Source organism: Maniola hyperantus, chromosome 1 (genome assembly GCF_902806685.2).
Source record: "Maniola hyperantus chromosome 1, iAphHyp1.2, whole genome shotgun sequence".
Lineage (NCBI taxonomy): Eukaryota > Metazoa > Arthropoda > Insecta > Lepidoptera > Nymphalidae > Maniola > Maniola hyperantus.
Genome location: NC_048536.1, coordinates 14,773,662 through 14,787,782, shown reverse-complemented (window position 1 = coordinate 14,787,782; position 14,121 = coordinate 14,773,662). Strand labels below are relative to the sequence as shown.

Sequence of the window (14,121 nt, the reverse complement as noted above, 5' to 3'; positions counted from 1 at the left end):
TGCACGTTATCTCCCAAAGCCACCATAATCAAAACAAACGTTCCTCCCCTTTTCCTTCCAGTGTTGGGGACAATACGCAGAGAAATATCAGCTTTTATTTAATTAGTCTATGGCTTTTATAAAATAACGAAGGTTCTGGCACGCGCTGGGTTTTAGTCCATAACTCCTACAGAAATTCACTTCTCTTCTCTACCTATAGCGTAGGCTCGCGCTACGAAAGCAATTTGAGAAATCATAACGTAGACTCGCGCTACGAAAGCAATTTGAGAGATCCAAAACGAAATCCACGCGGACGAAGTCGCGGGATTCGACCAGTTAGCGATAAATAAAGACGGTGTAAAATATAAAATGTTTTTATTAACTGTCTCAACAATATTTTATTTACAATTTACAATCAACAACTTAGGTACAAACTTAATTATTATAATATTTACAGTTTCGTGCAAGCCTACCTTGGACCCACTAAGTGCTTCGATGTGCTTTATGTAACTAACAATTTATGAAAATGAAAGTTTGTAGTAACTAAGGCAGTTGTCCCACCGTCGTCGACGGAAGCGACTAGCTATCGACTATTTTCTCGCTCAAGAAACGTACAATCGATGTATGATTCCATGCCAATGAAATAGATAACGCTTTATCGCTTCACGTTGCTCGAAATCGTTTCCAGTTTTATGCTCAACTCGTTTCTCGTAAAGGTCCAAACGCACTTACGCTACGCTGCACGAAGCGGCAGGTTAGCCCTTGACTGTAATCTCACCTGGTGGTAAGTGATGATGTAGTCTAAGATGGAAGCGGGCTAACCTGGAAGGGTTATGGCAGGTTTATTAAACCCATGCCCCTTTGGTTTCTACACGGCATCGTACCGGAGCGCTAAATCGTTTGGCGGCACAGCTTTGCCGAGGCCTCCCACCAGACCAGACCAGAAATTTAGAAATTATGAAATTCTAAGTCCCTGCCAGGAATCGAACTCGGGACCTCCCGCTAATAAGACCACAGCGCCAGCTAGGGAGGTAATCGTCGTCGTCACTTACTTCCTCCCTCTTAAAAATATAATAATGACCTGATATGTAACACAAAAACTACATATTAACAATAATTAATAAAAGTTATCCAAAAATCAATTAAATATTGTACAAACTTATAAACTCATATAAACTATATTTGCCACGCAGCTTCGTTTAAGGCGCTTTTCAGCATACAAACTCATATAATCTATATTTGAGTCGCATTGCGTCGCGCAGCGCAGCGTAAGTGCGTTTACACCATTAATCGTCGGCGGTCTGACAAGTGCCTAAAGTTGGCGTCAGGTAAAAAGTAATCTGAGACAATGTCTACTGTTCTGTGGATAGTTACGTTCTTGTATATTGTACGAAAAAAGAAAGATTGACTGACGAATCAATTACGCGGCAGCACAGGCATCCGTGCCATCTTGTTTTTTTTGCAAAGAGATCGACAAATCACCCATTGTGCAGATTCAACATTTATTTTGTTCTGACAAGAATATTTTTAATAATAATGCAACACAGTATTTTACATCTACCTACCCTCATTTATAAAACATCTTAATTGCGAATCCTAACATAAAGGCGGTTTCGAATAAACATAATTATTATTGTAGATATTAAATTATTAGGCCTAAATAGAAAGGTGAAAATACACTTACAGCCGCACTCAGAGTCGCTAATCGTTACTTAAGATTGAGTTAAAACGAGACAGATTTATGTGAAAGATATAGCTCTGTCTCGTTTTAACTAAACTTAAGTAACGATTAAGCGACTCTGAGTACGGCTGTTAGTATAATATAATTATATTAGTGCATTAAAATTGTTTCATTGTACTTAATTTAAATTTTTAATCGATTTGTCTTAATAAACTATGTATGTGCAAGATAATTTAAAACTATAAATACGTAATTTTAATTTTACTGTATAGATATTCTTCTACATTGAATTCACTGGACAAAGTTACTCACCTAATTAATAATAATCGTTTCTCTCTCTTCAATCTCTTTAGTTCAACTCATGACAAGTCTTTAGAACATTCTAAAATTGCCTTTAGATGGTGAATCTAGAGTCTAGATTCTAGACTGAACAAATTATCCCCCAATTTCCTAATATTCAATATCATCAGGACTAACATTTTTCATCATCAGGTTCCAACTTGGCCTGGGCATGATGGCAAGTCTTTCTGTCTAAATCTTGCATAGTTTCTACAAATAGTATAGTAACAGTACTAAAAGTAAATAATATCTGTCCCGGCTGTACAAACGTGTTTAGTCGACGTTAGCCCGACTAGTTTCGAACCCATCCAGGGTCCTTTTTCAAGGGAGTCCGTTCGCGCACGTGCCGCGGTTTTGACTGCGGGCCGCGCGTGTCGCTGCCCGTAGAGCCCGTTGTGAGGGTGGCTGGGGTGGGGGGAGAGACAGCTGCCGATCGTCTCCCGACAGTTCTTGCTGATCTTTATCGCTGTCAAAACCGCGGCACGTGCGCGAACGGACTCCCTTGAAAAAGGACCCCGGATGGGTTCGAAACTAGTCGGGCTAACGTCGACTGAACACGTGAGTACAGCCGGGACAGATATTATTTAGAATGGAAATCACTCACGGTTGTTTAAACACTAAAATAAAGTACTAAAATTATTTTAAATCACCGCACTAAAAGTATTCTTAAATCGCCATACTAAAAGTATTTTTAAATTGCCGTACTAAAAGTATTTTTAAATTGCCGTACTAAAAGTATTTTTAAATTGCCGTACTAAAAGTATTTTTCAATTGCCGTACTAAGCCGTCAAGCTCTAACGAGCACAAAGAATGCTTGTAATCATTTTTTTGTTGTTGAAATAAATAAAATAAAAAATGAAACACCACATCAGGTGACCTGCCTGCTCGTTTGCTCGCTATCTCTATTAAAAAAAAAAGTATTTTAAATCACGTCGTGCTAAAAGTACTTTTAAATTTTCCCCTAATTCCTAACATTCTATATCATCAGGACTAACATTTTTTATTCTCTAAACGGGTATTTAAGGAATTTGGCTCTAACTTGGCCCGGCCAAGGTTTTAGAACTCTCTAAAACTTCACCACCAAGTTAACTGTACAAAGTAGGTTAGTTGGCCCTTTTAAAACTGTCTAAAATTGCACGCCAAGTTTTTCAATCTTATTAATCTCCCTATAAGACCTAACTATCAATATGATCAGGTTTCAACCTGGTCCTAAAGTTACAAGTTCTCTTTATACTTTAAAAGCTGTTGTTTTTTATGGAAGTTAGCTGGATCTTGGCCAAGTCTCTAAAACTTAACACTGCCAAGTTCATCACTGTAAAAACACATGTGATTGGGCTCTGACTTTTAGACAGTTTTAGAAACGCTTTTAGAACTTTTTAAAATTGCACTCATAAGCTGTTCACTTTTCGAAATCTCTCTCATAGTTATAACTATCAATATTTTGGGCCTCCAATTTGCCCTAGGCCTAGGCCAATTTCTTTTCGTAGAACCTTGCGTGATTTCTATGGAACTGGTCAATAACTAGGACCAGATGAGTTTCTCGAACTTTCTAAAATTGCACCCCAAGCTTTTTAGGCTTCGAAATGTCCTTAGTCCTAACTATCAATATGATCTGGTTCCATCTTGGTGCCAGGCCTGATCATAACGAGTTTCTCTTCACTGTCAGGGCCCTGCATGGTTTCTATGGTGAGCATCATCTTCTCGTCACAACTGTCGTCGCCCGAGTCGGAGTACATCGATTGTGTTGATGTTGCTACTTCCTGTTACAAAAAGATAGTATTTTACAAGCTTGATCGTCGAGCTTGAGTCGATTATAGATCTCAATAAAATTGTTGTGACATGTGTTGTTATAGTTCTTGCATTTCACGAAGGCGAGTGGCTCATGCTTGTGTTTAAGTCGTATCGGTATAAAGGTACACTAAATGTGTGCGTTTGCGAGCGCTTGGTCGCGACTGATTGATCCGACATGCACGCACATTTACGCAATGCCCATGTAAACGACGTAACCACAAAAGTTCACTCGCCTTTGTGAATTGCAAAACCTGAAACAAATTATCGGTCGCGGCTGACGGATGCCGCTGACAACCGCGATATATAGGTATCTGCATAATACATAGTTAACTGAACTGTGCAAACTATCAGACATAAGTCGCGGACGTGGCCTTGACCGCTCGGATGTCTGCGGAAGTCCGAGAGACATCTCGCAAGCCGCGTTCCATACTTCGATTCGTTTACAGTTTGTTACGGAACTTCTAACAAAACGTCGAGGCTTCTGGTACTGGTATTTGTCTGTTAGTAGGTACATTTGATAGCCATATTTTCTTTGATTTCACGTCACAATGGCCTAATATTTGACATATTGTCGATTCAGAATCAAACCGAGAGTTCCCTCCACTAGTTCACTCTGCTACTGTGCACACCTGTTTCAGATACAAGTTAGCCCTTGCCTGCAATCTCACCTGGTGGTAAGTGACGATCTAAGATGGATGCGGGCTAACCTGGAAGGGTATGGCAGTTTTTATTATACCCATATCCCTTTGGTTTCTGCTGTGTGTGGTGTGTGGTTTGGTTTGGTTGGCATCGTACTGGAACGCTAAATCGCTTGGCAGCACGTCTTTGCCGGTAGGGTGGTAACTAGCCACGGCCGAAGCCTCCCATCAGACCAGACCAGAAATTTAGAAATTATAAAATTCCAAACTTCTGCCGGGAATCGAACCAGGGACCTTCCACTAACAAGACCACTTACCTACCACTGCGCCAGGGAGGTCGTCATACAGACGGGTCCCATAGTTTGTTTCACGCTTCTGCCACACATCCCTCAATTTCAATTAGGAGAACAATGGTACTGATTCATAGCACAACTTAATTTTAGAGTATTCGCATTCTCTTCTTACTTATCTAATATGAAAAGAACAGACACAGTCTGACAGTTTAAACATTAATTTAGAACTGTCAGACCTTGTGACTTTAGCTGCCAGTCGCGAGCGTATCGTTTAAATTTTTAGTGTGCGCTAAAATTTAGAGTATTTAAATGTAAAATTCATGTTCCATCCTTGATGCAGATACTCTAAATTTAATTTAGCGAAAAACAACAGAATCAGCGCCATAATTAATCATCACCATTGAGGTATATTTAAGAACTTACTGTGATCCTGTTTTTGGTGTGTATTCTGACATGCTTGGCTAGGTGATCTGATCGCATGAACCGCTTGCTGCACTCGGGGCATTCAAATCGCTTCTCGCCCGTGTGTGTCCGTCTGTGTCGTTGAAGCTCATCCGATCTTGTAAACCTGACAAATAAACATCATTTATTAAACCTGTGAACTTCTTATTGTATCGTCATTGAGATATATCTGCAGGATGTAAGCATTTCATATATGCACAACTTGTGCCGCACCATGATATGTTAGGACTCTACTGCTGGTTAGAAACACAAATTTCGTAGCACACTGATAGACATACTTTCACATTTATAATATTGGTATAGATGTTTCCCACATGTATGTACATTTTGGGCAGCAAAATGTAGAGAAAACGCCAAGTCGAAGAAAAAGAAGAATGTTAGTATGGAAGTATGAATGTGGAATCTGGAGCTCACCGTTTCCCACAGAAGAGCCAGTTGCAGAGGAAGGGCCGCTCGCCGGAGTGCCACCGCAGATGCGCTCGCAAGTGAGATGTCTTGCCGTACACCTTGTTGCAGCCGGGGATGTGGCACACGTGCTGCTTCTTGCGGTCCACCAGGCGGCTGCAAAAAACACATCATCACCGTCAAAGTTAAATTATTTACTCGGTATAGGTACAGTACACGGCCAAAAGTGATGAACATCGATCTTTAGAAGGAGACAGCAGATTTGTAGAGCACTGACTCAGTCGTTGAGGCTGACAAAGAGTCATGTGGGTATGAGTGACAGAGACAACACTCTACAAAGATGAAATGTCATTCTAAGGCTGATGTGAAGCTTTTCACTTTCAAAAGATGAAAGATGGTCAAAATTGTTAATTTGTAAGATTTAAATATTGATTTAAACAAATATTATAAACATGCAACTAGGAATTGGCTTAAGATTCATTTGTTCTGTGATTATAAATACAAAAGTATGTCTTCTTGATGAAATACAGTTACCTAGAGATACAGTTAACATTTTCACATTTTTGGTCACATCACCCTTATTATAAATGCGAAAGTGTGTTTGTTTGTTGGTTTATTGGTTTGTCCTTCAATCACGTCGCAACGGTGCAACGGATTGACGTGATTTTTTGCATGGGTATAGATAAATACCTGGAGAGTGACATAGGCTACTCTTTATGCTGGAAAATCCGTTCCCACGTGATTTTCAAAAAACCTAATTCCATGTGGACGAAGTCGCGAGCATAAGCTAGTATAATATAATGTCTCCATTAAATGTCTAGTAGTTCAAAGAAAAATAGAGAGCACCAGAGCATATTATGGTGAGCAGAGAATGAGATAGACCAAGTGAGGCTGATGTACATCTCCCATCATCTTTAGAGAGCACCAGAGCATATTATGGTGAGCAGAGAATGAGATAGACCAAGTGAGGGTGATGTACATCTCCTTACATGGGTGCACAAGGAAGGCATCCATCAGAGAGGAATGGAGACATAGTTAAGTGTGCCACAGCACTGCAGTGACGACCATGACTGCTCTATCAAGAGCTAAACATTTTTTTTAATAGACTAAGCAGCTTTCGATGACGCATCTATATCAGAAGACTTCGAGTTTTCTTAATGTTTATCTAATCTATTCTTGAACTGGTTAACAGAACTTGACATAACCACATCCTTAGGCAATTTATTCCATATGTGAATGATTCTGTTGGTCAGTGTTTTAATGGATTTGACGATGGCAATTGATATTGTAGCTTCATATTATGTCCCCTAAATCTAGGATTGCTCCTTCTTGGAAACATGCTATAAACATTTGGGACATTATAATACATCAAAGAACTGTCAAGAACGTAACAACAAAGAAGAAGAATAACAATATGTTCACTTACTTTTCCCCTTGATCACAGTTAGGACATGTGCATGCCACTCTCTTCATGAGTCGCTTCCCACTGTTGGGACTGTTGGGACGAAGTTTATTAGCCTCGCACTCAGTGGTGGTGGTGTTGCTACCAGAACTGACGGTGACCACTTGCCATTTGCCTGGCTCGTTGGGATCCTGCTGGATCTGTTGTCCTGGAAATGGTGTTTCTGGAAATGAATTTTAATTGTAAAGTGACAGAGCAGTCAGATACGACAATGCTTTTTTGGGCAAAGTCGCAGACATGAGCTAGTACAGTAGAATCTCTTTAACTAGAACCTGTTAACTTGATATCCTCGCAAAGAAAAGTAATTAATTATTCCCTTCCATTGAAGTACAAAAAACCATATTTATTACACACTATAACCCAAAGTAGATATGATTTCTGCTATGTACATCTATACAGGCTGTGGTAGCCTAGTGGTTAGGATGTCCACCTTCTAATCGGAGATTAGGAGTTCGATCCCAGGCATGCACCTCTAACCTTTCAGAGTTATGTGCGTTTTAAGTAATTAAATATCACTTGCTTCAACGGTGAAGGAAAACATTGTGAAACCTGCATGCCTGAGAGTTCTCCATAATGTTTTGAAAGGTGTGTAAAGCCTACCCCTACCAATCCACACATGGCCAGAGTGGTATGACCAAAACCCTTCTCTCTGAGAGGAGATCCGTTCTCTGTAGTGATCCGGCGAAATTTGACACAGAGGACCAAGAAATCAAAAAGTTTCCACAGAATTTTTAGAAACCTTAATTCACACAGAAGTCACAGGCATATTTGGTGTAGAGATAGCTTGCATTGTGGAGATGGATATAAAATACTTTATATCCCGGAAAATCAAAGAACTCCCATGGAATTTTTAAAAAACCAAAAGTTACGCGGACAAAGTCGCGGGAGTTATCTAATTTTCTTAATATATAAAAGGAAAAGATGACTAGACTGACTGACTGATCTATCAACGCACTGCTCAACTACTGGAGTGATTGGACTGAAATTTGGGCTGCAGAAGCAATTATGACGTAGACATCTGCTAAGGATTTTTGAAAATTCGATCCCTAAGATAGTAAGATTTTTGTAGTCCACGCATACGAAGTCGCGGGCATAAAGCTGGAGTATATAATAATAAGCTTCAAAGAGGTGTGTCTTCTGCTTAGCATTTTAGATGGGATTTTTACATACCCTTTTTAACCTGTCTTTTACGAAGAGCCATAGAGAGAGCAACCTGTCTCCTACGTGGTAGGAGTACTAGGATGGTGAGAATGCACAGTTACCTCGAATAAACAACGGAGACGAATTATTTTAAAACGGACACTAATGTTCAGAAAACTAAGCAATAAACAGCGAATCGTCACGTCTACAACTCCGAAGTTCCGAACAAAAAGTGAGGTTATATAAACGTCACGTCAAGTCACAAAAATAAAAATATAAAAAGTACTCTGTAGTCTGTGGTCACAAGCGTCCTAGCGCCATTTCGGTCGCATAACGAAGAAAAAGATCTGTTTACACAACACGATATTGTTCAAGACTAAAACATATCTCACGATTTTAACAAGTTTTCTTGTCGGTCTGTTTGTCTGCCCGGAACAAATTTTGTAGCCGATTTTAAATTAAGAGGTGAGTTAGAGCCTTGAAATTTGAAGTATAGATTGGTGGACGCAACATTAGTTAACTTGCTTTCTTGTTTTTAGAGTTTCAAAGGAAAATCCGAAATCCGTGAATTGTGGTAACATAAAAAAAAAATGAAAAATGTTCACGACCAAATAATACGTTTACTAAATCACATCATGGATGGCGCTGTCTATCATTGTTGTACACCTGTTATGGCAAACATATTATTATATATTATACTGGTTTGAGATTGTCATAGTCCTATGTTCGGCTTTTGGTTCACAATAAACCTGCCTACCTTTAGTACAAGTCATGGATCTACTTTATGACCCGTGGTCCCTGAGGTAACTAGTGCACGGTGGGCTCGGTGTGGGAACAAAAAGTGTTATTTCTTGTAAGATGGTAGGGAACTCTTCATGTACCAATCCGACTCGCACTTGACCAGTTTTTTTACAGTAAACAAATTATTATACTCAGTTTTGTAACCTACAAAACTGAGGATAAACGTTCAACGTTGGCGTTTGAAGACTCCCTAACAGGTGGACGGACGACATCAGGTGAGTCGCAGGAAGCGGCTGGATTCAGGCAGCGTGACCGTCAAGACCGTGGCGTGTGTAAGTCCCTACAAGAGACGTATGTCCAGCAGTGGACGTCTATCGGTTGCTGATGATGATGATGACTCAGTTTTATATGCCACAACCTAAAGAGTGTAAAAGCTTACCAATAACGGGCTGTGGTTGGGACTGAGCTTGGGCCTGCGGTATCTGCGTGAGTTGTACCGCCCCGGGCAGACCCATCGCTGGAACCAGTTGTACCGCACCGCCCAGACCACCCACGCCCAGCGTCGGCATCTGTATAACACACTTTATTTTTAATTTCCGATTTAGAGAAAATTATTAAAAGTTAGATATAACGCGTATAATTTAACTCCTCATGCACTATATGGGTCAACTGTCATGTCAAAATACTATTTTAGTCTAGGATGAATGATTTTAGTCTTTATTTTAAAGGTGAACCTTACTTTTGACATGACAGTTGACCCATAGAGTTAAAATGGCGCATGAGGAATCATTTTTTACAGACTAAAATCTACTGCTGTTGTTGACTCATGTCTGTTACACCGTAACTCTCCTATATTATATGACTTTCCTACGTCGCCAGGCATATAATATACCTGCACTACATTGGCTGCCCTCACATTGCTAGTGGGTATGACGGTGAGCTACTGCCCCGTCGGCGTGCTAGTAAGGATCACTTGTGACGGCTGCTGCTGTTGGCTCGTGTCTGTTACACCCTAACTCTTCGATCTATATGGCTTGCCTACGTCGCCAGGCACATACCTGCACTACATTGGTTGTGCCCACATTACTAGTGGGTATGACGGTGAGCTGCTGCCCCGTCGGTGTGCTAGTAAGGATCACTTGTGACGGCTGCTGCTGTTGGCTCGTGTCTGTTACACCCTAACTCTTCTATCTATATGGCTTGCACTACATTGGCTGTCCTCACATTGGTAGTGGGTATGACGGCGAGCTGCTGCCCCGTCAGTGTGCTAGTAAGGATCACTTATGACAGCTGCTGCTGTTGGCTCGTGTGTGTTACACCCTAACTCTCCTATCTATATGACTTGCCTACGTCGCCAGGCATATACCTGAACTACATTGGCTGTCCTCACATTGCTAGTGGGTATAACGGTGAGCTGCTGCCCCGTCGGTGTGCTAGTAAGGATCGCTTGTGATGGTTGCTGCTGTTGGCTCGTGTCAGTTTGCATCGGGCCTGTTACCGCCTTCACGTCCGAGCAGCGTTAATGGGTTACATACATGTTAGTTTTACATTAACTACGTACTTAATATTTGGCATATAATTTATACATGAATATAGTCAAAGTTATCATGCAGTTAGTAAAAGCTATGAAAATAAAAGTCTGTCCCTGTAGCTAGATTTTAGAAAACGAGCAAAACAAAACGTATTATGTTGTATAGAAGCAAGCGTTCCTTTGCGGAAGTCCTATAAAATATGTATAAAACGTATTATAGTTAGCAACAAATATTTAGTCCTACCGAATATTTCTTGGTAATTTCTTTAAGCATATTCTTGTCTACCCAATATCTTACATCAAAAAAATATTTTGAAATATTATGATAATGAAGGAATAATTTGACCAAAACTCCAATGGAACTAACTAAAATTACAGTAAATAGTTTACATTTTATTATTTCAAATAAAGAGCTAAATGGAAGCCAAAGTATGAACTTAGTTAATAGCTGTTTTACTTTATGACTATAAAACTGTAATCCATTTGGTGAATTAAATAAATAAATAAAAAAAAAGCAAATTTGGCTTTATAATGTCACTTCAAAGGCATAAACACTTTGTGTTGTGGTACGTTGCGACAGAAGGCGATTGGATTGGAGACATCGCGCACAATAGTAATTCTAAGGGTATGTTTAATTGACCGACCCACGATAACGATAATATCGTATTATCGGATTTTCTATTTACATCGATATTTTCCTGAAGGTTTTTATACCAAAGATATGCCTTATTAATTATAAACACCAGTTGTGCGATATAATAGGTATTATCCTGCGCTAAATAGAAAACTGTATATATATTCATTTATTACATGTTTTATTTACGTCACAAAAAAGTAATTGTAACAAGTTTTGGGTGCAGCTAGCGGATGAAGTTACATAGTACGATAAAGTACGCAAACACATGATGCGTGTCACGTAATTATATCACACATCCTTGATATTATCGGGATACGTCGTAGCCGATAACGTGTCGGCAACGATATCGGTATCGTGTCGGTCAGTGAAAAAGCCTCATAAATTCATTGGGATCGCAGCAATGATTGATGCAGCTTTTTTGTAATCGATCTGCTGATTGACTGATTGTCGCAGCCTCAGACTAGAATCAAAGAGACTTGCCGGAAGCGTATACCCGAAAGGGACAAAACAACAAAATAAATCACACTTATGAAAGGTTATGTTTCATAATTTGCGTTCACTACAACTTTTACAGCCGATCACACAGCAATATACCATAAATGGCTTCTACACACCTTCGATACCTACTAAATTTAAAACAGAAAACTAAATGAAAACTCGTAATATTCGCAATAAATTACTATTACAGAGGTTTGTTGGGCACCGATGACAAATGAGCCCAACAAAAAAAGCTAAACCATGACAAAGACAAAAAACTGTGTTTTTGTCTTTATCACTCCTCAGAGCTTTTCTATACACCTAGCTTGCTCTAAACAAGGTATCATTATTTTTATGCCAAGTCACCTTGATTCTTAGTGTGAGGTCGCAGCAGATTACGTAGCAAAGCAACACACTACAACACTCTACTAAAACACACAAACACACATTGTATCTGCAGCTTTAATGAGGAGTTTTCCGGGCAACGTTCGAGAAAATTTTCATAGATGGCGCTAAATACTACCACCAATAAAGATGAAAAATAATACCTATATCTATATGACCTATGCTTTAAATTTTTAAATTTAAATCGGATTCGAAATTAATTAATTACTTCTATTATAGTTCACAGATTTTGTGGGGAAGAAACGTAAGGAAAATTGCAGTGCACGCTAGCTCTTACTTTGGCATTGATTGATACGACGAACATTAAAGCATAGATCATATAGATATAGGTGGTAGTATTCAGCGCCATCTATGAAAATTTTATCGAACGTTGCCTGGAAACCTCCTCATTGAAGCATGTTTAAGTATTTACCTGTAGAGTGATGGTGGGCGGTCCGGCGGTCGCAGTGGCCTGCTGAGCGGCTCCGGCCTGCTGCGCCAAACCAAGCCCAGGTTTACAAACCGATAGCCAACATCTACTTATCTACTTTCCCAAGAGTATTTCTCTACGTAGGTCTGTATAAAAAGTTATTTTCACTTCCCCTTTTAACCGACTTCAAGAAAGAAGGAGGTTCTCAATTCGTCAGATTTTTTTAGGTATCGATAGATGCGAATATCCGTAACACTACCTAACCTAGTTCGTATGCACACAGGCACCTTAGGGTTGAAACAAACACATAAGTATCCCTTTCTTAGGCAAATAACGTGCAAGAATAAACTATCAAGGATAGAAAGCTTCCAAAAGCCACACCAGAATTCCAAAGTTCAATAGGGTTTAAAATAAAACTTATAGTACATAACATATTATTCTTTAAGTAAGAATATATTTTATAACTAAATGCAAAGCACAGTGGAAACTTGATTATCCGGCCCTCAGTTATACGCATTCGCGATTATCCGGACTACCAACCGAAAATTGTTGCGAGTCAGACTCACGCACCGAGGGTTCCATACTCGAGTATTTTTTCCGCCATTTTGTACGATAAATCAAAAACTATTATGCATAAAAATAAATAAAAATCTGTTTTAGAATGTCCTTGTTGTAGAAGTCCTTTCATATGATATCCCACTTGGTATAGTTATCTTACTTTGAAAATTGAAAATATTATTATAGTGAACTACATAATATGCACAAAACCCGCTTTTCTTCATATATTCGATTATCCGGATTTTCGATTATCCGAATCCCTAACGACAACAATTAGTCCGGTTAATCAAGTTTCCACTGTATAAACAATAAACATACGTGGACAATATTATCTCACCTGCACATTGCCGAGGGAAGCTATTTGTATCTGTTGTATTTGTCCCGACGGCGTGAGGACGTTGGCTACTTGCGGCTGCGCTTGCATCTGCGAAGGTACGAGCGTGTTACAGTGCGACAAGGCTATCTTGGCGCGTGGCGAAAATCGGAACTAACGTTGCCGTCAAGTGTCCCCTTTGTTCTTGTTTGAATATTATAAGCCTTGTTCTCCAACAGCGCCCCCCTGTCAATGTCATTCAAGTGCCAAGAGAGACTTGTCGCACTGTATTCATCATCATATTTTAAAAAAAGTTAAAAAACTACGGAAAAAGTCGAGACCGGAATTTTGAACAGACGTTCTGTCTGCGGGGCGTTGACTAAAGCCCGGGTTGGCATATGTATACGGGGTGTAACCAGAACGCTGGCAAAAACGAAGACAGGTGATAGTAGGTACTGATATGATACCACAAAAAAAAACCCAAAAAAATACAAAAATCCTATAATTTTGTAAAAGTTTACGATATATTGCAAATAAAACATCTGCATGACGCTAGAGGTCAACGAACGTTGCGTAAGTAGGCCACCCGGAGTCAATGCCGCGTCATAGGCGGGGGCATTGACCCGAGTTTTGTATTCTACACATTGCGGATTTGAAAAACACCAAATCACTGAAACTACAAAATGGGGCAAATGGGTATTGTATTGTGTTTAAGTAGTATAACAATAACGCTAAGTTTTTACTAGCGTTCTGGTTACACCCTGTATACCTAGAACGCGACAGGAAGAAATGATAATCGGGGAGGGAACGCCGCACACCCGCACAGTCCCCGCGCTAACCCCGTGCGAGCGAGCGCGGGT

At 39.8% G+C, this 14,121-nt stretch overlaps 1 protein-coding gene across 5 annotated transcripts in view; it reads right to left on the bottom strand.

Moving 5' to 3' along the window:
* Window positions 1-337: 337 nt before the first annotated feature.
* The window catches only part of LOC117985865 (transcription factor Sp4-like), a 28,289-nt gene continuing 14,505 nt past the window's right edge, over window positions 338-14,121 (bottom strand). Inside the window, exons 10-17 of one of the 5 annotated variants that reach the window (XM_034972662.2) lie at window positions 13,286-13,372; window positions 12,394-12,453; window positions 10,298-10,432; window positions 9,371-9,500; window positions 7,015-7,198; window positions 5,598-5,744; window positions 5,145-5,289; window positions 338-3,759 (exon numbers count right to left, since the gene is read on the bottom strand). In XM_034972662.2, the coding sequence (XP_034828553.1) occupies window positions 3,595-3,759; window positions 5,145-5,289; window positions 5,598-5,744; window positions 7,015-7,198; window positions 9,371-9,500; window positions 10,298-10,432; window positions 12,394-12,453; window positions 13,286-13,372 (1,053 nt within the window). In that variant the 3' untranslated portion in view covers window positions 338-3,594. Of the gene's footprint in view, window positions 3,760-5,144; window positions 5,290-5,597; window positions 5,745-7,014; window positions 7,214-9,370; window positions 9,501-10,297; window positions 10,433-12,393; window positions 12,454-13,285; window positions 13,373-14,121 lie in introns of all 5 variants that reach the window. The other 4 variants (XM_069499937.1, XM_069499929.1, XM_069499930.1 and 1 more) reach the window with 4 other exon arrangements.